The sequence below is a fragment of the Cryptomeria japonica genome, chromosome 4 (assembly GCF_030272615.1).
Source record: "Cryptomeria japonica chromosome 4, Sugi_1.0, whole genome shotgun sequence".
In the NCBI taxonomy this organism is placed as follows: Eukaryota; Viridiplantae; Streptophyta; class Pinopsida; order Cupressales; family Cupressaceae; genus Cryptomeria; species Cryptomeria japonica.
In genome coordinates, this window is record NC_081408.1 from 743,833,682 (window position 1) to 743,858,396 (window position 24,715).

Consider the following 24,715-nt stretch of genomic DNA (forward strand, 5'->3'; position numbering starts at 1 on the left):
AATTAACGACAGGAAGATAATTTAAAAAGGGCAGCGATCAGTTTTAAAAGCAGTGATTAGTTTAGAGGCAGCATTGGTAACGAAGAGACATGTCCATTAAAAGATTCTCTCTTTTCAAAGAGATGCATCACTTCATAGCATAGTTTAGGACTCGCCGAGTCTTGGCAAGTCTCGAGCCAAGTGACCCTAGCCGAGTCTCCGGGACTCGGGACTCTCCAAGACTCACTCTAGGCAAGACTCACTAGAAATTGGTTTTTTTGTCGAGTCCTGCCGAGTTTTTGCCGAGTTTTGCCGATTTTTTGCCAAGTCCCGAGTCAGGTCGGCCTTACCGAGTCCAAGTCCCGTTTCTATGCTTCATAGAGACATTGGGGTATAAAAGGAGAATAAAGAATCTATTTGGGGGGGAAATAAGAATTCAGATTTGAAGTTTAATACAGAAAAGCAGGACAGATCGAAAAATCTGCAGCAATCAATAAAAAGAAACACATACAGATCAGGGAAAGACCATTATTGAGCAGTAAGTGTGAATTGGGATCAGGCCTACAACAGATCAGATCCAAATTCATTGTATCAAACAGATAATTGCATTAATATTCATCTTTTTGGGTAAATTCTAGGGTAAACCCAGAAGGGGACATTACATGCAATGGCTGATTGTTCACGTCTTTTGGGACAATCTCTCTACACATTTTGTGAATCTTTCCATGGCTTTTGAGCACAGATTTAGACCCAGGTTGGTAAGCAAGTTTATCACAAATCTTCATGAGTGGATTCTTGATGACCATTGGCATGTTCTTCGACCTTGAGGTAGCACTTTTGAGGCTAGATGATGCAAGTAGTAATGACAACAGTATGGATTAAAATCTTACACATTCATCATGCTATTTATTATGTGCCTTATTTCTAGATCTATGTAAGGGTTTTATGATTCATTGTAAATGGGAGTCTTTTATGCATCTATAAAGAAAAAGCTCGTCCCAATCAAGCTCAAAATTGTATAGTAACTTGTGTAGGTGAATGTAACAAAAATCTCCACTCACATGTCATTTTGTAATGGAAATATAAAATCTATTTACTTGCAAATTCAATATGCTTTGATTATAACCAAGTAAACAAGATAGATAGATACCAATAACTATACGAAACTCATGCCTGTAATTGCATAAAGACATCACAATCTAATTTTATTCATATGCACTTATACTTTTAGTTCAAGGAATCTCATAACATGTGGTCCCCTTTCTCAAGTACAATAGGAGTATATAAAGTAGTTGATGGTTCCTTAGAACTTCCGAACATCGACAAATACCAAGAGAAACCAATCATGTCGACTGCCAAAGATGTAAAATCAAGCTAATAGAAATATTTCTCTAACTACATCAGCCCCCTCAAAAAAGAGTCTTCCAACGAATAGAGAACAAAATTGGAAGACTAAAAAGAACAAAACTATACATCATTGAGGGGTTGCCTGAGAAGACATCCTTGGAAGTGAGTAAACTGATGAAGATAGAGTGGACTATTGGGAGATGCTCAGTTGCAAGGGATATACTTTTTCTATGCAAATTTTCAAGTGATGGGTTACCAGAATTTCCTGTTTTCAGATAGTTTTCACCATTTGTACTACCTCTGACAACTAACATTTCATCTTCTCATTTTCAAGCTACAACTCAAAAAAGTTCTTATCCTTTTCCATCAGTTATTTATCCTTCACAATAAAGTCCTTTTCTTTCTTAGTGACCTTTGCCTTTTCAAGGCCTTGTGAGGTGGGATTGATGAGCTAACTATATTGAAACCTTTGGTTTTGCCCATCCACTACTTCACATAATCTCTGAAAATCTCAAACTGACTCATCCTCATGATCATGAGCTAGCAGTGGGAGACCAAATAGTGTTGAAGTGGATAAAATACCTCCCTAAAGATGGACTGATGGAAAAACGTGCTACAATGACCTGACCTTTAGTCCTGCCAGATAAAGGTATAGTTTTTGTAAGATGCCAACTAGGAATCTTGCCGAATCTGATGGTTTTGGTTTGATTTTCAAATCTTTGAGCAGCGAAGTAAATTTTTTTTATTTTTGAGGTTTTTCAATTTTTTGAGGTTTTGCTTTTTGATTTGCCAATGAGGAATGAAAATAGAATGCAATACATGAAAGAATAATTGACTGGAATGAAAACTCAAAATTCTGATTTTTTATTACCAGCAATTAACAAATTCAAAGGAATAACTATATATGACATCCGAAGCCCAAAATTGGCCTACCAGGTGTCCCACACTAGCCTGGATGAGCTTATTTTATTGCTGGAAGTGGTGCACTGAGCAATACTAGAGCCTCCAAGTGCTATCAATTGCTCCAAAGTTATTTATTTGCCTCACTAATAATTATCAAAAACTTTTATTGAAGAAATAATTAAATCTGCTACAAGTTCTAACAGGCTCACAAGAGAGGTCACTGAATTTGACCTAAAATTGAGGAAGGCCTCAAATCTGCCTGAGAAAGTCTGATGAAACCACTTATTTGCTGATTGCTACCCTTAACAATGAATTTCCCACAAAATTCAAACCCTTATTGCTGCTGATTTATTTTTCTAGCCCTGCTGATGTCACCAAGAAGGTACGGCCAGCATAGAATGACCTCCTGGAGCTGAAAATTGTTATTTGCTGCCCTTAATTGCCTCCAATATCTGATCCTCCTTCTGTTGCAGGTCTGAGAATGCTGATTAAGACTGAATCTTGACACTCAAATGGAAATTCTAAGTGAATTTCCCTAAATTATGGCCTGGGGTTTTGTCCAAGCTTGCTCGAGATTGAAGAGTTTTCGTTCTACAACACCTATATTCTACAAATCTGATCACAGAGCTGCTATTCTTCAAATGAGAGATAAAAAATGATCAAAAGAATGATGACAAATGACCTCCAAATGCCTTTTTAAAAGGCTTCAAACCCTAAGTCGTCACTTTTAAGTTTTCCATATTTCAACTTATTATTTTTAATAAAATACAAGTCTTCCTTTAAAAATTGACCCCTTAGGCATTACTTTTTATTATTATAATGTTTCCCCCTTTTTATTACAACATTTTATGCCTCAAACGCCTAGGAAAAAGGGGGCCACCTTATTATAAGATATTTTATTATAAAGTGATTATAATATCACTTTAATATAATTTATTTAAATCCATAACTTACAAAATATTAAAATATTTCCTTATTTATTCATAAAATGCAATCTGGGACTCGGATTTGAATTCCATCTAAAGCATTGTGGTCACCGATGACACCCAAGTCTTGCAAGTTAACTGGTAGTTCTTCTTAAAAAATAGGAACCTCGCTCCAAACTCTAGAAACTGCTCAATAGGCTCCTACTCTACTCCGTGGCCCCCTAGGTGGTCATCCAGTCAACTACCAATTCTCCCTAAAAAATAGGAGACTTCCTTAAAAAGTAGGAACTGTCGTGCAAACACTCAAAATGGCTCACAAAGCCCCTACAAAGCTCTATGCCCCTCAGAAAGAGTACCCTAACCATCTGGTTGACCTACAGAAACTCGAGTGATAGGTCAACCCTCCACTCATCTCATGTCACCCAGAAAGGGGACATTACAGTCCTCCCTTCCCGAAGATTGCTTGTCCTCAAGCAATCTGCACCTGCACACTGAGCACCAATCCCTGGATCCCATATTGATTTGAGAAACATTGCTTTACCCAACCGCTATGCTACTCTGATATAAACAACATCTGTATACCCGAAGTGAAGCAACTCATCACAGATCCACTAAAGGAATGCACCGCACATGTCGATACCAGGATCCCAAATCATTGTACTCTCATATCTATCCATCGTATCAATCCCCATTATGTTGTTGTTGTGAATCTAGACATCACCTAACTAGCTGAGAACTTCACTCCAATTGAAGTCACAAGTACTACCAACCATCAATGTTGATATGAACCCATCAATGAGCCAATTTCCAACAAGGAAAGTGTGATGGAAACCTCTCCAAAACCTCCGATCAGCGGCTGCAACTTGCCCAATTTCTCCCAAGTTAGTATGTCTTCATTGGAGGATGCCAAGTAAATATTTTGTTTAACCATGCACCAAATGAAGTTCCTTACATCCCGATCTTCATAGCCCACTGTCAAATCTAAGAAAACTGAGTCACCAATCAATAAGTACATCGCTGCCCTATCATATGAAAGATGTGACATGTCCACAAATGAATGGTAGATGTTTTCATTTTGCAACATGGACAAACCTTCAATGGCTGGTCCACTATGAATGCCACCCAATAACTCATCAACTTCACACCTAGCCATCCCTACTTGAATTTTCTCAATGCAAGGTTTCAAATTTGACTCATTAGATGAAAGAGAATCGCTGATCAAACTCAGAAAATCAGACTGATGCTTATACCCCTTCAACATATCTTCGATGTCCTCTTCTTCCCTTGGAAGAAATAAAGACCTAATGGATGATTCTCTTTGTTTCCTTGCATCATCTAGCTGATTGCGACGTTCTTTGACTCTTTGGAGGTGTTGTCTTGCTTGGACAGCAAGCATCTTTGCTTGGGCAGCTCTATGTAACCAATCTTCATTCAACTTCTGGCAATGTTTTATATCAGCTACTCCAAAATCAGACTTTTGATGAGTTGTATCATTCCCATCATCATGTCCCATGCTTGCACCATGTATACCCTCACATACAGAATGCAAATCATTGTTCTCTTCTTGACCAAAGGCTGCCATATTTTGAGGTAGCAATGTTATGTCACTGCTGTTATGAACTTCAGAATTATGGTCATACCTTGGTGACAAATCTTCAATTGATACAAGCACCTTTTTCTTGCAAATTTCATGCCCAACTGCTATATCTTGAATGCCAATGCTAGAGGTCTCTTCTTTACTGATTAACCCATGTGACAAATCTGCTGACTCGTGAAAATGAGGAAAGGAACCTCTGCTGTCCAAATTTAGAACTTGGGACTTTTCTCCCCTACTATCTTCGGATTCACTACACACCATTACATTTGGATTTTCCTCATAGTCTTCCCAATTGAGAAGAGGAGATAGTGCAACAAATGAATCCAAACTTTCACTATCCATATCAACCTCATGTTCTTCATCAATTGTTGATTCAAAATCAGTCTTTGAAAATCTAAATACTCCTCAAAACTCTCGAGTGTCCTCACTACAAGGTCCATGTGATAACAAAGAACTGCTGGTCAAACTCATAAAATCAGAATCGTGTTCAACAATACTCTCTCCATGGGTTGTCGTACCTTGCATATTGCTTGAAGTTACAAACTCTTCCTCCACATCTTCCTCCATGAATGATGGGACAGCGTTGTGACCAACCAAGGAGGCACCAATTGGATCTATGCCTTCATTGATCAAGATCTCAAGTTCACCCACCAAAATGCTCTTGCATTCCTTGCCACTAGGGTGAAGAGGTAGTGAGGTAGTACTATGCTCAAGTAATGGATCATTACAATAATTCATACCTTCGTGTGGCTGATTACCAAGAAGATATTCTTCATTTAACCCCTAGACATTTTCAACATGCTTTCCTTCAAGGGCGGTTCTAGAACTTTGTTCTCCTATAGAATCCACTTGTGAGACTCCTTGCAAAGATGGGGAAGCCTCATGTGAATCACTCCTCAATGCTATCAATTTGTCCTCATAACCCGAATCTTCCTATTTATCAAATTCTTCATATAGATTTCTACAAACCTCACTTGTAGCCTTCATATCTTCTACTTTTTCTTTCAGCTGATATAAACTTGTGGATACCAAATCATCATCCTCACTTGGTAGGTGTGAAGGAAAGGAGGTCATGTATCTTCTTAAAGAGGGAGTAATATTGATGGTACCTGCTCATAATTGCATCATTTGTCGCCTTGGAATGAAGTTTCTTAATTGTCCTTGTAGATGGAGATGAAACCTTCGAGTACCCAAATTTCCTTGAATGTGAATCATCAAAATGCTGCAATTCTTGATTGTTTTGTTGTTGTGTTTCTCTTAACCTTGCAGGGCCCTTCGTTATTTTCTCCCAGCTAGGTACCTTTTCCTTCACTGGTGAAGCGGGAAGGAAGGTAGGTCATAACCTTCCATTCTTAATTCTGGCCATTGATGTAATCGGTAACTGAAGCAACTGACTTCTACCCCCAGGCTGGCAGAATCAAAGCTCTGATACCACTGTATAATTCCAAACTGAAATCTTTCCCAATCTGCTGATTTGTTTCAATTGTTTGTCTTTGGCCAGCGAAGAGGTTTTTGCTGATTTTTGTTTTGTTTTGATGTTTTATAATTTTTTTGTGTCTTTGACTTGAATGAATAATAAATGTGAGACACAAGGAAATAAATAGACTGAAAATAATTTTCAGAATTCTGAGATTTACAACAGCAATTTATAATTTCAATTATAAAGCTTATTTCACCACAAAAGACAATTTTCATACCAAGAGTCCAATCGCCTAGCCTAGATAGTGCTTTTTAATTGAGAGATCTCGCAAAAATGGCATTATAGGGGCGTCCAGGTTGCAACAGCTCCTCCAATTAGGTTTATTAGCATCCACTATAATTATCTAAAACTTTTATTGAAGAAGTAATTAAATCTGCTACAAGTTCTAATAGGCTCCCAGGAGAGGTCACTGGATTTGGCCTGAAATCCTTAAGGAATTGCTCATACTGCTCAAATCTGCTTGAGAAAGTCTGATAAAACCACTTATTTGCTGATTGCTACCCTTAACAATGAATTTCCTACAAAATTCAAACCTGCTTGAGAAAGTCTGATAAAACCACTTATTTGCTGATTGCTACCCTTAACAATGAATTTCCTACAAAATTCAAACCCTTATTGCTTCTGATTTATTTTTCTAACCCTACTGATGTCACCAAGAAGGTACGGCTAGCATAGAATGACCTCCTGGAGCTGAAAATTGTTATTTGCTGCCCTTAATTGCCTCCAATGTCTGATCTCCTTTCTGTTGCAGGTCTAAGAATGCTGATTAAGACTGAATCTTGAAGCCCAAATGGAAATTTTGAGTGAAATTCCCTAGATTATGGCCTAGGGTTTCGTCCAAGCTTGCCCAGGATTGAAGAGTTTTCGTTCTCCAACACCAGTCTGCTGCAAATCTGGTCACAGAGCTTCTATTCTTCAAATGAGAGATAAAAAATGATCAAAATAATGATGAAAAATGACCTCCAAATGCTTTTTTAAAGGGCTCCAAACCCTAGGTCGTCACTTTTACAGTTCTCATATTTTCAACTTGTTATTTTTAATAAAAAACCAGTCTTCCTTTAACAATTGACCCCTTAGGCATTATATTTTATTATTAAAATGTTTTCCCCTTTTTATTACAACATTTTATGCCTCAAACACCTAGGAAAAAGGGGGCCAACTTACTTTAAGTTATTTTATTATAAAGTGATTATAATATCACTTTAATATAATTTATTTAAATCCATAACTTAGGAAATTTTTAAAATATTTTCTTATTTATTCATAAAATGCAATCTGGGACTCAGATCTAAATTTCGTCTAGAGCACTATGGTTACCGATGCCATCTAAGTCCTGCAAGTTAATTGGCAGTTCCTCCAAAAAAATAGGAACCTCGCTCCAAACTCCAAATACTGCTCAAGAGGCTCCTGCTCTACTTTGTGGTCCCCCAGGTGGTCATCCAGTCAATTGCCAGTTCTCCCTAAAACATAGGAGACTTCCCTAAAAAGTAGGAACTGTTGTGTAAATGCTCAAAATGGCTCACGGAGCCCCTACAAAGCTCTATACCCCTCAGAAAGAGTCCCCTAACCACCTAGTTGACCTACAGAAACTCGATTGATAGGTCAACCCTCTGCTCATCTCCTATCACCTAGAAAGGGGACATTACAGTTTTGTCAAGTTGCCATCTCTTCATCTCTAGAGTCTAAGTGGTTGGCCAACCCTTTGAAAGGAAAATTCTCATAAATTCCTCATGGAATCCTTCTTCCATGAACTCCTAGATGTGATTAGTCTCTTGCAGGTTAAGAGCAGAGTGAGTGTTGTCATGATGTTTGGCTATATCAACTACTTCACTCATACTGGCAGTCATAGGTTCCAAAACCTAAACATATCGCTCGATGGTACCCAAAGGATCCTAAGAGTTTGTCTTGGAGACCTATATAGTGATGTCCTCATTACTATAGGATTATTCCAATATGGTCATTCCTTTATTGATGGATGTTGCTCCTATAACTCAGAGGGACCACCTTCCTGTACAAGCTCAACATTGTGGGCTATCTTATGAATGTCGATAGGTTAAACACAGTTGATTGGAAGGCTAGCATTGAGTTGGAACATTATGGGATGCTCTATTTCCCAAGTGGGGCTCAATGGGGGATACTCCTCTATGTCAATAGGAGCCCCAAGTAGGTTCAACCATCCGTCAATATGCTCTAAAGCGTCCATCGATAGTTCTAGAATAGGGGCTAGAGTCATATCAGCAACTGGAGAGATGACCTCTATTGTAGGAATGTCTCTTCGTGTGGTACTTGAAGTGGATGTAGTCAAGTCAATCAATTCATCACCATACTCATTACTGCCACATTCTTCAAATGATGCATCCATATGTTTCCTTAACCTACTTGGAAACTTGACTTCCTCACCTAGATGAACCTATGTGCCCAATTTTTCCATCAAAAATAGTGGGCCAAGAGGAATTGTACTCAGTATAGGGTTGAAATTTGCTCATTTCAACTGAAGGCACTTGTGCAAAAATGGCATCTAGAAACAAGGCTATGATGTGCTGAGTCATATAAAAAGCTTTATGCTTCCACAACAAAAAGTCCTAGATGTAGCGAGATGACATTGTCACCTAGTTATAAATTTTACCCTCACTTAGGCCAATCATATAATTAATCATCCAAATAGAAATATCAGATGTTTTATTATTATAAAAAAGGTCCAATATTAAAAAGTGTTTCTAGAAAAGGGGTCCAATGTAATGGTATATTCTATGTTACCCCGAGTTTCCAGGACGGGGATGGCAGGGGACATCGGGATGGATTTCCGGGACAGTAAATTTTTTTGCCAATTTTGGAGACGGCTGGGGGACGGCAAAGGGGATGGCTATATAAAATATAGGAAAAATTAATGCTGAGTGTGATTACCTGCTTTTCTTGGCCCCTTTGTTGTTATTTGGTGGTGCTGGTGGTGTATGTTGCTGCTAGGTAATGTTGGGAGGTGTTCTTTGATGTTTTGGAAGGTGTTTGATGAATTTTGTAGCTGTTTTGACTTGCAAACATCAGACCTGTCCAATGTTGCAGACCTGCAACCACTTTTTACACACTCCCAAGTTCTGAGTGTTTGTGAAATTGATTAACAGGCTACTGTTCTTTATTTCTAAGTGCTTTTGGCAGTGATTTAGACATGTTTGCCCCTCATATCAGTTAAAAATCCACTGTTGCAGACCTATAATCACTTTCATATGCATTACCAAGTTTTGGATGTTTGTGAAATTGAGTTGTGCTTGCTGCATCTGTTGCAGCACCTATCTCAAGTGTTTTCCAAACTTGTTGTAGTTAGAACTGGCATATGTAGTTAAATGTGTATGAAATTTATGAAACACTTATGCACTATTGCTGAGGTGTGGGGGCCCACAAAAAGAAATAAAAAAAGTTTTTTTTAAAACATTTGAGCCTTTTTTTTAATTTTAAATGTGCTGGGAAAAGGGGGGCAGCTGGCCGTCCTTGGGACAGTTAGGGGACATCCCCTTTGAGAATTGCTGCCATCCACAAGTTTCTGGGACGTTTCCTGGGTAATTGCAAAATTTGGGGACAGGGGAGGGGGGGGAAAACATCCCCAGGGACGGGGGATTTTGGCCTGGGAACGCGTCCCTGAGTGACACGGGTTATATTAAAAATGTATTCTCTAGACACTTCCAAAATAAAGTGGGAAAAAGATTTTTATACTAAAAAGAGGCTTATAAAAGGAGATGTTGGGTACAAAAGAAGCATTCATTTTACAAAATCAAAAGTCCTTTTCCTTTGAAATTGAACATTTGTTCACCTTCTTGCGTAAGGACGAAAACATTCTAGGTATTTGGGGTTTGGACATGAAAACCTTCAAGTCCTTCATGGTGGTTTCATTCAAAGATCACAATTGTGCTAAAAGTTGCAAAATCATTTCCAAAATCTATTAGTTTTTGGTTTCTATTGAGACTTCAGATTTTTGGGTGTGTTGTATGTTAATTTCAGTTTTATTGGGGATTTATTAATATCTATTTCTTGTTTACAGCAAATCTTAATAAATTTATTTATAGTAATCTCTATTGCGTAAGATCCAAAGTTGGACGTATAGTTTGCTGCTATATCATGTGAACTACAATCTCAGCCTTTGAAAAATAAAGTCAATTTATATATAAAAGGTGGTCTAGCAATACCAAGGTCTCATACCATTATTTGCAGAAGTTGTTGCAAATTGAAACCCTTTATCCCTATTGTAGCATCAAGATATTGATCAAAACAACTACTACTATGGAAGTACAGTAGTCTAGACTCTAGATTCTTTAACCACTCCATTAGGGTTATTACTATTGAAGCTGCAGTACAAGGGAATCATGAGGGTTGTGACTGGAACCACAGATTTTTCGGATGTTGTACAAGTGAGTTGTCATAACCAATTCCCACCGCTATAATAATATCCTCTCCAAAAGCAACACCTAAAGGTGGCAAAGTTTGTTGTTGATGATTATTATGCCTTCTAAATTCCAATTCTAGGCCGTTGTTCCCATCATGGAGGAACCACATCATTTTTCCAAATAATAAATACCTTTCAGATTGTTGCTATACAGCCATAAACTACTGAAAACACCAATCATTGTATATCAGTGTTCCACCAAGACACATCCCCCCTGAAAATGCTAGCATTTCCGATACGAGGACGTTCCCAAGATGCGGGGACGCCTGGGGAACATCCCTCTGCTATCCCTCCACTGCCACCAAGTTTCCTCCGCTGTCTCCAAGACGTTTCCTCGCCAGGGGGACATTTCTCAGAAGTTTCTTGTGTTAGAAATGCCAAAGGGGACACTATGACATTCCCGAGACTCCCAGACATCCCTCAACCTTGGAGGGGACTTGAAAACCGGCCTGCAATTTTTGAAGACTGATTGGTATCGTTGAGTCTATCTCAGGCTGTTTGGCATTGTTTAGGGGAGAACATGGTTGCATAAAGTGAGTTTTAGGAGGTTTTAAGGGGTGTTTGGACCTACAATGGTGATGTTTACCTACAACATATTTTTCAGTTGTATCAGACCTGCATTGTTGTATACAGTAATTTAAATCAAAATGTGTGTTCCCTCCCTATAGTGATCATTTCAGCTGCCTTTTCAAGGTATTTTCCTTTATTGCTTTCTATTGGATGCTAGTTTCATGCGATTTGGGCAATCTAGAAAGTGTCTTTTCAATGTGCTGCCCTGCACCAACATTTGTATCAGCTTGTAATTCTTATCAGTACTTAATAGCAGAGATAAGCATTGTTTCAGTTTGCATGGTTCTTATGCTTGTTAAAATTAAAAAATAAAAGATCGTCTAGAGTGGTCATTACACATATAAAGATGTTTTTACATGATGACAAAATTGAAATAGATTTATGCTATTATTTCTATAACTTGAGCTGAAATGATAGGGCTAATTTATTTAAAGCTTTTACTATCTTTAGCGTTAGATCCTTTTAAGATACTCCAACACAATCTTTCTAGTTTCTACTTTTTAATTGCAATCATTGCAATGTGTTTACTTGTTCCTTATAGAGTTATACATATACATATTTTAAAACTATTTTTTCAAGTACTATATGTATTATGTCAGCACTGCTCCCCCGCCATCCCCCCGCCGTTTCCAAACTTAGGCCCTAAGTACCCCCGTCCCCGAAACATATTCCCCCGTCCCCCTGAGGAAATGTCCCCAAACCCCATGGCACTATGTCGTATGCTATATAATATTGCAGCCATTTATATTAGCATTGCTATAAATTTGTGATCAGATTTTTTGCCAAACATTTAAGGGATTCTGAAGAACATAAACCCAAAATTTGTGTATTCTCATAACCAGTGATTGATTGTTTCATTATCTATGTGATTTTTTGCCAAAGCATATATTGGTATTTGTATCGGAGTCTTAAGGGCTTAACTGCCAAACCTGTATATTACTCATACAGATTTTGTATCAGCGTGCCTTGTAAATTGAGCAGCCTGCCACCGGCAAGCAATAATAGCTTGAAATATTGATCATATTCTAGTCACAGTATGCTCTCACTTTGCCCACTCTGCAATCTTGATGATCAAAAGTGCTAGAATCTGTGCATTTATATTAAAAATTTGTCTAGTGATCAAATATTTCAGTTTGGGACATTACTCGCCATTGTACCAACTCAAAGACGTCAGTTTCTTTGAAATTTTGTGATCAAAATATCCAACGAAAGAATAGAGTGAGAGTAGGTCACCATCATATGTTCACTAATACAATTATCGAAACATGTTAATCTGTCAAGATATAGGCTTTATTTCTATTTGCATGCATTCTTTTGGTTCCAGTTATGTGTCTTTTCTGTTCCTTATATTCCTAATTTGTTATTTAAATTCTCACACATGGTATTTTTATATCAAACATTATCTACTTATTTTGAGATAACACCATATCACTAGATAATCCAGATTTTGGATCTATAACATCATGCATTAAGAAACACAATATGCCATCATCTTGATGTTAGGAAATCCATTTATAACACCATGCATCATGAAACCCCATATGCCATTGTCTTCATGTTACTTAGAGAATTTTAATTCAATGTTTGTTTAAAAATCCTAAAGCAAAGACATAATAATAACAATTGCAAAGAAAAGTCAGTTTTAAGTAACGGTACATTTTATTGTATCAAACCTAAGGCATGAATATATAATGTTAATAGTAAATACTTGTACATCTAGATTGACAATTGGTTAGAAAGAAATATTCATGCAATTAATAATATTATATTGAAAGGTACAATTGTAAATGATTATATCAAAATAGTGAAAATTGTTTGTTTTGATGTTGATGCCTTTAAAGTTGAGATAGGCAGACATTTTAAGACCTTACCTGCTAGGCATCTTTTGATTACCATCCACATACGTTTGTTGCATGTCAGTTGAACCTGCATTAAAATGATTTAAAATCTTTCAGTACTACTCATACACACTTTATGGTCTTCATTCATAACAAGCATCTAACAACGAAGATAATTAAGCCACAAAATCAAAACAACTAAAAAGTAAGGGTTTATTAAGCTTAGACCACATATTTTGCATCTAAGATGGCACATATATAATGAACAATATGGTCATACTCATAACATTAAGAAAAATTCTAATGCACCTGAATACACATTATCAATACGCTAAAGTAATGTCAAAAAAATGCCAGTATTCAGGTGCCAACTTAAACCAGATAAAACAACCATATAACCCTTGCCTAGAAAATGGAATATGCAAAAGAATTACGTACCCAAAAAAAAAATAGGATCTAGTTAGAACTCCTATCTGTAGATAGTTTTTTGTTACCAATAAATGTGAGAAAGCTAATGTGAAGCGCCCTGGACTCCAACATTGTATTGATTCAATGAATTAATTATGGTGGTTGTGATTGGTGCCCAGTCATATTTTGCATTAATTACACATATTATCATTAAGTTGCACAAACTTCAACATATGACAATTAAATGGATGGATATCTATTGTAGATTAGCACTTGAATACTCCGCGGATTAGTAGGCAAACATTTCAAATGCTAGGCAAGGTATCTTGCTGCAAATCAATCACGTCCAATGAATCCGAGCAAGCATCCAAAGTGTTCTCCCAATCTGGCATGAGCTTCTGCAAACTATGAACATGAATCAACAAAGAGACCAAGTCATATATCTGACTCTTCTTCAAAGAGTCCTGTTGTGACGTTTTCACACATCGCCCCATTGCAAATGGGGACCCCCTTCTTTTTAGTCCCTCCCAGTTTTCTGGCTTGTGTTTTTGTGGTCTTTTCGCAGCAGTCTCTGCAGTCTCTCTACTTTGCAAGTGTTTGGGGGTCATATTGATTAAATCTGCTTTTTGTTTGAGCGAATTCGGCTAAGTCTAGGACTCGTTTTATGAATTTTAGGGTTTTTGCCTTCTGTCCTAGATTTTAGGGGTTTCTATTAGGGTTTTGGAAAAACTGAACATACAACTGAAATCAGGACCCTTCAAGGAACCTCCCAGTAAAATTTGAGCCAAAACGAAGCAACTTTCTATTTTTAGAAAGTTCCTATTTTTTAGGGATTTTACTAAGTCTCGGATTGGTCTAATTTTGCCAAAAATTAAACTTACTATTTTTAGTAAGTTCTATTTTTAGTAAGTGCTTTTCTGACCTATTTTGCCCAAACCTTGACATTTTGAAACACTTACTATTTGGGAAAATCTATTTTTGGCAAGATCTTCACAGGAAAACACTGAAAGCTAAATATCTTCGAAGACACTGAAGACTGAACGTTCCTAAAGACCATTTCTAAATCCGGAAAAGTCAGAAGGCAGACAAGTTGGATCAAAAAATGGTTAAGTTTGGAACTCCTATTCCAAAAGAGGAAAGCATGCAAAATCATCCAAGTCCAGAGAAATTCACATCAATCCACCAATGTCATCCTGATCCGAAAATGGCCTCAAATCTGACTAAGTCTGGAAATTTGGAAGATCTTCCAAAATCTAGAATTTGCATTATGATTCCTATGGACCTGAAACCACTCTCAAACATCCTGACAATATATATGAAATATAACTTAAAGTATAAGAAAGGAAAAAGACATACCTTTCTTATACTTAAATGTTATATTTCATATATATATCCTGACGAAGAGCCTGAAATGATGGAAAATTCCATGTGTCCATGGACATGGCCAAAATGCGCCCAGGTCAGGGCTGGGGCGCTGTTGTGACCATTTCACACATCGCCCCATCGCAAATGGGGACCCCCTCTTTTTGCTCGCCTTTTGCTTCGTTTTTTAGGATTTTGTTAGTCAGTTAGTTGTCTGGATTTAGGGTCAAGCCTTAGGGTTTTTATTTTTGTCTTTTCAGGCCAAAATCCAGTCGTTTTTGAGAGCTTTTGAGCTTCCATTTCTAGGATGCAAATTTTGAATGCAATGAATTCGCCAGAATGGTCTAATGTTCATTTGGAATGTTGATGCAGAGCTTAAATTTGTCTAAGTGTTGAGAGTGAAGTGTGAATTTTTGTCTGATTGAATATTTTGACTAAATTTTGACTTTTTTGATTTTTGGTCCTGGGCATTGGAAATGATTTGTTTTTGCCTTGTGAAGTGTTAAAATGTGAAAAATCATGTTATTTTGGCCTGTAGGAGCAAAATCGCTCCTGTCCCTCAGTGAAGGACGGGAGCTCATTTTCAAATATCTCACTATTCCTGCAGAGTCAAGACGAATTTCAAATTGGAAGTGATGGAGAACGGCGAGATCTTTCCATTGAATATAAATTGAAGATTTTCATGAGCACTAAAATGCCTCCAGGGGAAAAATCGCTCCTGTCCCTCAGTGAAGGACCGGAGCTACAAATCAAATTTTGCCTTGTCCTTGCAAGATTTCGTTGACTTGATGATTTGAAGAGGTCCAAAGGAAGATGCTTTACCAAATGAATATAATTTGAAGTGCTATCACAAAGGAGAATGGTCCAGAATGCAAAGTTCGCTCCTGTCCCTCTCCAAGGGACCAAGGCGAAGTACCTTATAGCTCCTGTCCCTCTCCCAGGGACCAGAGCGATGTCCTTCATTGGGCAAAATCCAGGCAAAAATCAAGACAAGTTTACGTCCAAAGGCAAGGAAGAGCGTGAGATGAACTCATTGAATACAAATTGAAGATTTTTAAACGTCCACAAGGGTCCCAAAATGCCCAGTTCGCTCCTGTCCCTCAGGAAGGGACCAGAGCGATTTTTGTTATAATTGATTTTCTTGCCAAGTTGCAGACGATATCAAGGCATGGATGAATGGGGTAGAGCATGACGAATCCGTTGAATATAAATTTGGGACCTGACAAAATGAAATGAAGGCCACAAGAGATGGGTCGCTCCTGTCCCTCTCCAAGGGACTAGGGCGATACAATGGTTATATTGCCTTTTACTTAAGTTTGAAATCGATCTAAGTCAAGACGAAGGGTGGCAAGAACATCTTAAGGCATCTTCATCGAGCACAAGCACTTAAAGGTCATCACAATGAAGAAATTTGCACCCTAAGACCTAGTTCGCTCCTGTCCCTCAGGAAGGGACCAGGGCGATGTTGGATATATTGGCCATTTCATGCAAGATTTACGTAAGATCAAGGGTTTGCAAGGTCTTAGAGGGTCCATGGCATGATTAGAGGGTGATACACAAAGATTTTGAACGTAAAATAATCATCAAGTTGAACATAGAGACCATATCGCTCCTGTCCCTCTCTAAGGGACCAGGGCGATTTGCTTTGGACTCTTCATTTTGTTTCAAATGCGTGCTAAGTCAAAACTTCACAAGGCTATACAAGGTCCAAGGCGTTCTTTGAAGATCACATGCGAGAATTTTGAACGTCCAAACGTTGCTAATCAAGTTAAAGAGCTCATATCGCTCCTGTCCTTTGGACAAGGACCAGAGCGATCCCATCAAAAACACTCATATTCCTTCAAAGTTGAGGCAAGGCGAAGATGAACAAGGTAAAGGACGGCGTTTGGAAGACATCACAACGAGGATCGAAGTTTAAAGTTGTTAAGATTATGAAGAAAGACATGGATCGCTCCTGTCCCTCTCCAAGGGACAAGGGCGATGATCCCTCTAAATGTCCAAACACCATATGAAAACAAATGGAACAAGCGTAGAAGAAACAAGCAATGAAGTTATTCGCCCTACAATGAAAGTTCGAGGATCAAAGATGCATATTGAAAGTGAAAACATGGAGATCGCTCCTGTCCTTTGGACAAGGACCAGGGCGATGAACACCCAAAGGCACTTATGCGCACATGCAAGGCAATCAAATTCGAAGGACCCATCAAAATGATCGATATTGAACGTGGAAGGGAAGGAGATGAACGTTGAAAACATGACAAAATCATGGATCGCTCCTGTCCCTCTCCAAGGGACCAGGGCGATGAGGTACGTCCCTTTCATTTTCATAATTTTGGTGCCAAATAAACATTTCAAATTTCCCTTAAATGCTAAGTTCGATAAAATTGAAAATCCTATTTAAATTAGCATTTAATATGGCGTTGATCATTTATTAATTATTTTGCCTTTATTAAAAAATCGAAATTTATAAATTAAAACGAAAGGCATTTAATTAATCATTAATTAATTAATAAAAAAATCGAATTGGAGCACTTTGGCATGTAGATCGGCCTTGCTATTTAATTAAAAAATCATTTTAAAAAAATTGTTTTATCTCCAAGTCGGCCTAAGGGCATGGAGAGGTGCAAGCGCTATATAGGGAGGGTGAAAACTATCGTTTTCACATCATTGTTTTATCCCTCTACATGCGAATTAAGGAGAAGAAAGGAAGTGCGAAGTGTGGGGTGCGAATTCCATTCAAATCCAAGGTGGTGCTATTACATCAAAGGTGGTGCGATACTTCATTTGAGCGAATTTGAAGACCACGCCGAAGGTGAACTTGAAGATCACGTTCAATCCAAAGGTGGCGAAGTTGATCTTTTGAGGAGATAACTTTGAAGATCATTTATACATCAATTTTGCCTAGGCGAATTTTATCTTTTTGCATTCTAGAGCTAGCTCTCTATTGAGGTATGGCGATTTGATTTTATTGCTTTTATTCATTCATCGTCATATTTTAAGTTTTGAAATTTTGAATTTTGAATTTCATTGCACAGTCTTTTGTTTTTAGGAAATGATAACTCTAGAGACTTATCATGAGGTTTCCTAAAAACTTTATCTCTCTAATCTATGTTATTTATTGCAAAATCAAGTTCTTATAATGAAATGGTGTGTAGGTATGGCGACTCCGAAGACGGGAGCATCCACCAGCCATTCAGCTCTCATGAAAGAAGATCAGAAGACCGAAGAAGTGGAGACCAAGATCGTGTCGAAGTGGAGCAACATTGGAGATACAAACTTGGGGAACTTTAGCACGAAGAAGTTTCGAGAGGTCCCTTACATTGGCAAGCCATCACCTGTCGCCCGGAGAATAATAGAGAGTGGCATCATCAAGGTGGCCGGTTTTTCTCCAGCTATTCAGTGCCACGAGTTGATGATCGAGTGTGCCCGTCACTACAATCCACAGTCCAGGACAATTGTGTCCAATGAGGGAAACACTTTGGCGTACCTTTCAGAGGAAGCTATAAGTGAAGCTTTCCATCTTCCAGAGCACAGGGACATGATATACAAGAGCATTGAAGGAGCCAGATCAGTGTACGATGATGATCCAGATGCTTGCTTAAGCATAATCAATAAGAACTGGCTACTTAAGAGTCGTCCTCGTCTAAGCAAGGTACCGAACACACCGCACAGGATTGATTTCCAGGAGGAGTACAGAGATTTGATTACTATGCTCAACAGAGTTACAGGAGCACCTCATGCCTTCTATTTTGAGAAGTGGATGTTTTACTTCATCCAGGTGATTGTTCAAGGAAAGGGTACAATACATTGGGCTAGGATAATTAGCCATTGCTTAGACGTACAGTTGAGGAGACTCAGGGCTACTAAGTCCTTCCACATGAGTTCATACGTCATCTATGCTTTGATCAGAAGTGTTGAGTACGCAGGACTACCTCACAGAGGAGTGATTGGAAGAGGACCCGGCGAGGTCAGAGCTTGTGAATCCTATACCTACTTGCATCATCCGCCAGGGAAAAACTACAAGTTAGTCAATGATACCTTCACGATGAACATCACGAGGACGTTGCAAGAAGGGATTCACAATAGATTATCTCAGGACGCCCAGGAATTCATCAAGAGGTACGGTGCTTGGTTCATTCAGTTTCCCAAGTTTACTTACATTAGAGTGCATGGATGTCCTTTACCACCATACATGTTGCCGAGATATCCGACAGACAGAATTGTGTTACTTGAAGTAACAAGGCAGTTGGCAGCATATGTGAAGGCATTCAGACACAGACATCAGAATGGAGTCCAAGTACCTATTATTTTGGGTAATTCAGTTGAGGTATGTCCTAATGTCTTAGCCATGGATGACGCAGAGAAGGAGTTAGCCTTGTATTCTTTTTCATCTTTTGCTTGGAGAGAGAGTTTTGATCCACATGGACATTTAGAGGAGACGGTCGGTAGAAGATTTAGACATGAGCATCAAATTGAAGATTTTATGATGAACCTCCTAGATGATCTTGAAGTGAAACGAAAGATACATTCTAGATTGCCTTTGGATTTCATCAGGAAATGCAGGATTTACAGAGTGGCCGACCAAGCTCAGGACAATGGCAGGCATATCCAGTCTTCCTATGATAGAGAAAGCAAAACAATAAGGTTGGATTGGAATGAGCCCGAGGTCGTGGATTTAGACGCTTTGATGGCACCAGTTTTGTCTTGTACTCGCAGATGGGTAGACGTTCAGCATCAGAAGTTGAGAGAACAAGGCATAGCTATGTCTTTTACTTTGGAAGAGAAACCAGCCGAAGGTGGAGCTAGTGTGAGTGAAGGCAATCCTAATCCTAGAAATTCAGGTGAAGGTAACCTTCGATGTGCCAGTGAAGGCAATCTCCATCCGAGGGGTTCGAAGAGAAAGGAAAGGTCAGAAAAGAAAGAGTCTTTCAAGAAAAAGCAAGGTGCCAACAAAGATCAAACACCAAGTACTTCTTCCAGACCAGAGGATAGAACAATTCGAGTGGAAGAGTCCATGGAGTCTATGGTACAGAATGACAGGCAGGAGGAAGGACAGGCACAGCATGTTTCATCGGATGGATCTCTCCAAGACTATGATTTAGATGAAGATAATGAAATGACATCTCCTCCCAGACAAGAAGAAATAGTACATAAAGAAATTCAAGTTCAAGAAACAAGATCGAATATTCCAGATTGGTTGAAGGAAAGATTAACCAAGGTGATCATAGTAGAGGACGAGGATAGTGCAATTGATTTAGAGAGCCTTGTTGGACGTTCACATGTGATAACAGAGAAGAAGAAGGCTACAAAGATGTCCAAGATGATTCGAGATGAGACTGGATCCAGAAAACTGCAGATAGCTACACCGGCAGCAGACAAATATGAGGGTGAGATCCTAGCAGAGGATTATGATATACAGACTATTGAGTTAGGACCATCCACAGCAGAGCAGACAATGGATGATGCTACCGACACATTTGAGGCATTGAAGGACAAGCTTAGAGAAGAAGTGGAAAAGAATAGAACGCTTGAGAGAGAGGTCGGTGCATGGAGGACATATTTCAGTCACATCAATGAACCTTTGGGACGTCAGGATCCAGTTAGATCACCAGTGCAGGCATTGCCCCTTCAATCGATCAATGAAGCAGAAAGATTCAGGAACCTGGTCCAGCGTACATGTAGTTGGATGGATAGATCTCATACAGTGGCCATAGAGTTTGTTACAAGGTTGACGAAGATCATTCATCAGGCTATCCAAGTTCTTGAGATAATCCACAGATTGATGGTAACAGTAGTTGCATTTGCCCATACCAAGGACGTTATCATCCCTGTCTTGAAAGTAATAAGACATACATCCAGAAGAATTTTAGCGCAGGAGAGGATCTTGGAAGGTGATTCTCACAGTTTATTTCAGTGGTCAACCTTACTCCACATAAAGAGTGTTCTCTTCGAGGACATCAGTGTTAGATGTAGTCAAGTTGAGGAGGTGATCAATCGGATCCAGGACAGAGTATTTGAGGTACTTCGTACCATTCTTGGCAGAAGGATCGAGGTCGAGACAGATGTGGATATGCAAGAATTTGAGGATAGAATCAAGATCATCTTTCGCAAGGACGCAGATGTTACAGATGAGCAGTATGATCAGATGTTTGCCACCATGCTCCTGATTGATAGAACGAAGGAACTTGAACCTACTTGGGACGCAGCTCTTCTAGATGCATTCGATCAGGTCATCCACTTGGAAGAGAGTATCAAGAATCTTCCCGAGATTCCAATCACAGAAATCGAAGGAATCGTGACAAAATTCATTGCATATGCTAAGAAAGAGAATTGGAAAGGGAATAAGATTCTAGATGAAAGGTTGTTACAAATGACATGACATCTTATTTCTCATTGGTTGATACCTCCTAGGTTTTTGTGCCGAATTTAATATTTGGCTATGTATTTAATATTGTTCAGTAAAAAGGAGGTCATTTGTAACAAACCCTAATTAGGGTTTAGGTGTCATGATCTTGTCCATTGATTTACTTTCAATCTGGACCTTTCTTTGTAACTGGGGATGCTATTTATACCCCCATTTTTCATTTCATTGGGTAATAGATAATAGAGTAATAGTCAGATAATAGTCAATAGTTGATGTAAGAGAGATTAGAGTTAGAAGCAACTTTATTTTGTAGCAAGATTGAGTCTTGAAGAGAGAAATTCAAGCAATTGTTGTACATGATGACTTGGAAATCAATAAAATATTGAAGTTATGGTGTTTTGTTGCAAATTTCTTGAGTTATCTTCATGGTTGTTTGATACACTTGAATCGTGCTCAATCGAAGTAGTTTGTTAATTTGAAAGACTAAGTGTGAGATTTGATATTTGGTAGGATTCGTAATCCAAACCACTAGCTTCTTGCTGATTGTAGGAACGCCTTGTGTGGTCGACTGGAGAACACTTTGAGTCCTTAATCTTCAATTATCATTGTGTCTTGGATATGTACCTTCGTAGTAGTGTCCTTGATCTTTGATGCATTGAATACCATTATATTACCTTAGAAGATCGCACTAATTTCAATTGAGTTGTTATCTTATGGCAAAATTGAAGTTGGTTGAATCTTGCCAAGTCTCGTCCATACTAAGTCATTCATAGGGTTAGGCTAGATTAGACCTCTTTAAACCCTATCTTTTTGCTATTTTTTGAAAGTTCCTTTTAGTTTAGTAAAATCTTCGAGCTTTAGAATGCGTAAGACCCCTTGGAGGAAACAGCAAATCACATCATACCACTAAAAAAGCTTGTCCACACGTAGAGACCCTACTAAAAGAACCTTGGAGTCTACCTAACTGATCCTTTTTGCAGATCTTCAGCAGTTAGAGACTATTTTCTCAAGAGAGGATAAGATGCCTATTGGTATTTTATTCTGTGTATGATTGTGTATAAAATACACGTCAACAGGCGCCAAAATGAGAAATGCATTCACAATTGGAAAATTCCACCTCTCCATGGACATCTCCAAAATGCGCCCAAGTCAGGGCTGGGGCACCAAAATGAGAAATGCATTCACAAGTGGAAAATTCCACCTCTCCATGGACATCTCCAAAATGCGCCCAGGTCAGGGTTGGGGCGCCAAAATGAGAAATGCATTCACAAGTGGAAAATTCCACCTCCATGGACATCTCCAAAATGCACCCAAGTCTGGGCTGGGGCGCTAAATTCAAGAAGGCATTCACAGTAGGGAAATCCATGAATCCTTGGCATGGTGAAAATTTCACCCAAGCTAAAAATTGAAATTTTGCCTAAGGCACGGAATCCAAGGACTCAAGTTGGAATAAAGAGTAGAATTCCCCTCGGGCGAATTTTCGATTATCCTATTTTTAGACACCAAATCCCGACCAAATGTGGAAAATTTTATAGATTCAGAATCGGGGTGAAATTCTTCATCCAATGAACCTGGCTCCTAATTTTTTGGAGGATCCCTAAAAAATAGAGATGTTGAAAAAGAGACATGGACAATTCACAAAGTAATGGAAATTCCTTCCTTCAGGACTGTTGACGTGTATTTTGTACACAATCATACACAGAATAAAATACCCAAGGGTACCTTATCCTCTCTTGAATAAAATCTCTAACTGCTGAAGATATCGCAAGAAGGATCAGTTAGGGTGACTTCAATGTTCTTTTAAGTAGGGTCTCTACGTGTGGATAAGCACCAGTGGTCGTTGTGATTGCTGTTTCATCAAGGGGTCTTACGCCAAATCCGAACTGCAGGAACAGGGTTTCCTAATACTAACAAGCTCTCAAAAAAGATCAAAAGAGTAGGGCTTGCAAGGGATCTAGTCTAATCTAATCCTAAGAATGACTCAATGTGGACGAGACTTGGCGAGATTCTACCAACTTCAATATTGCCATAAAATAACAACTCAATTGAAATTGATGCGATCTTCTAAGGTAACAAATGATTTTTCAATTCATCAAGGATCATAGACACTACCACGAAGGCACATATCTAAGATACAACAATGATTGAAAGTTTAAGTGATTCAAGTTGATCCAGTTGACCACGCAAGGCGTTCCTACAATCAGCAAGAAGCTAGTGGTTTGGAAAGTGAATCTCACCGACGATCAAGTCCAACACTTTGTCCTTCAAATTAAAACACTACTTTGATTGAGAATGATTCAAGACAACGAACAACCATGAAGATAACCACAAGAATTGCAATAAAACACCATAACTTCAATATTTTATTGATCTCAAAGCCATCATGAACAACAATTGTTTGAAATTCCTTCTTCAAAGCTCAATCTTGCTACAAAATACTTGCTTCTATCAAATTGCTAATCTCTAATCACTAATGCTAATATCTAATCTCTAGTTTCTAGTTCTAGTTACAAAATGAAAAGAAATGAGGGTATATATAGCATCCTCAATTACAATGAACGGTCCAGATCAAAAAGAAGATCAATGGCCAAGATTATGACACCTAAACCCTAATTAGGGTTTTATTACAAGAATTCCCCTTTTATTGCACAACATTAAATGCATAGCCAAATATTAAATTTGGCACGAAAATCTAGGAGACATAGACCAATGACAATTAAGGTGCCACATCATCTATAACAACCTCTCATCTAGAATCTTGTTCCCTTTCCAATGCTCCTTTTTAGCATATGCAATGAATCTAGACACGATTCCTTCGATCTCAGCAATTGGAATCTCGGGAAGATTCTTCATTCGTTCTTCTAAGTGGATGACCTGATCAAATGCCTTGAGAAGAGCAGCGTCCCATTCAGGTTCAAGTTCCTTGGTCTTCTCAATCAGGAGCATGGTGGCAAACATCTGATCTCGTTGCTCATTTGTAATAACATTCTCATCTTTGCAAAAGATGACCTTGACTCTATCTTCCAATTCCTGCAAATCCACATCTATCTCAACTTCGATCCTCCTGCCAAGAATAGTACGTAGTACCTCAAACACTCTGTCCTGGATCGGGTGGATAACCTCCTCAACATGATTGCATCTAGTACTGATGTCCTCGAAGAGAACTTCCTTCATCTGGAGTAAAGTCGACCACTGAAGTAAACTATGAGGTCCTCCATCCACTATCTTTTCTTGCACTAGGACCTTCCTTGATGTGTGTCTGATTACTTGCAGGACAGGAATGATAACATCCTTAGTATGAGCAAAAGCAGCTACAGTTATCATCAAGTTGTGGATGACCTCAAGAACTTGAATACCTCGATGAATGGTCTGTATCATCCTTGTTGCAAATTCAATAGCAACTGTATGGGATTTGTCAATCCATGAGCTCATAAGCTGAACCAAACTCCTAACTCTCTCTGCCTCGCCAACTGATTCAAGGGGAAGTGCCTGTGTAGGAGATACTGCTG

General features: G+C 38.6%; 1 protein-coding gene across 2 annotated transcripts in view; it reads right to left on the reverse strand.

Annotated features, from left to right (window-relative positions):
- LOC131076670 (uncharacterized) overlaps positions 1 to 24,715 on the reverse strand; it is an 84,269-nt gene that overhangs the window by 12,831 nt on the left and 46,723 nt on the right. For both annotated transcript variants that reach the window (XM_058013969.2, XM_058013968.2), the window contains one exon: positions 13,106 to 13,160. In XM_058013969.2, the coding sequence (XP_057869952.2) occupies positions 13,106 to 13,160 (55 nt within the window). The remainder of the gene's footprint in view (positions 1 to 13,105; positions 13,161 to 24,715) is intronic.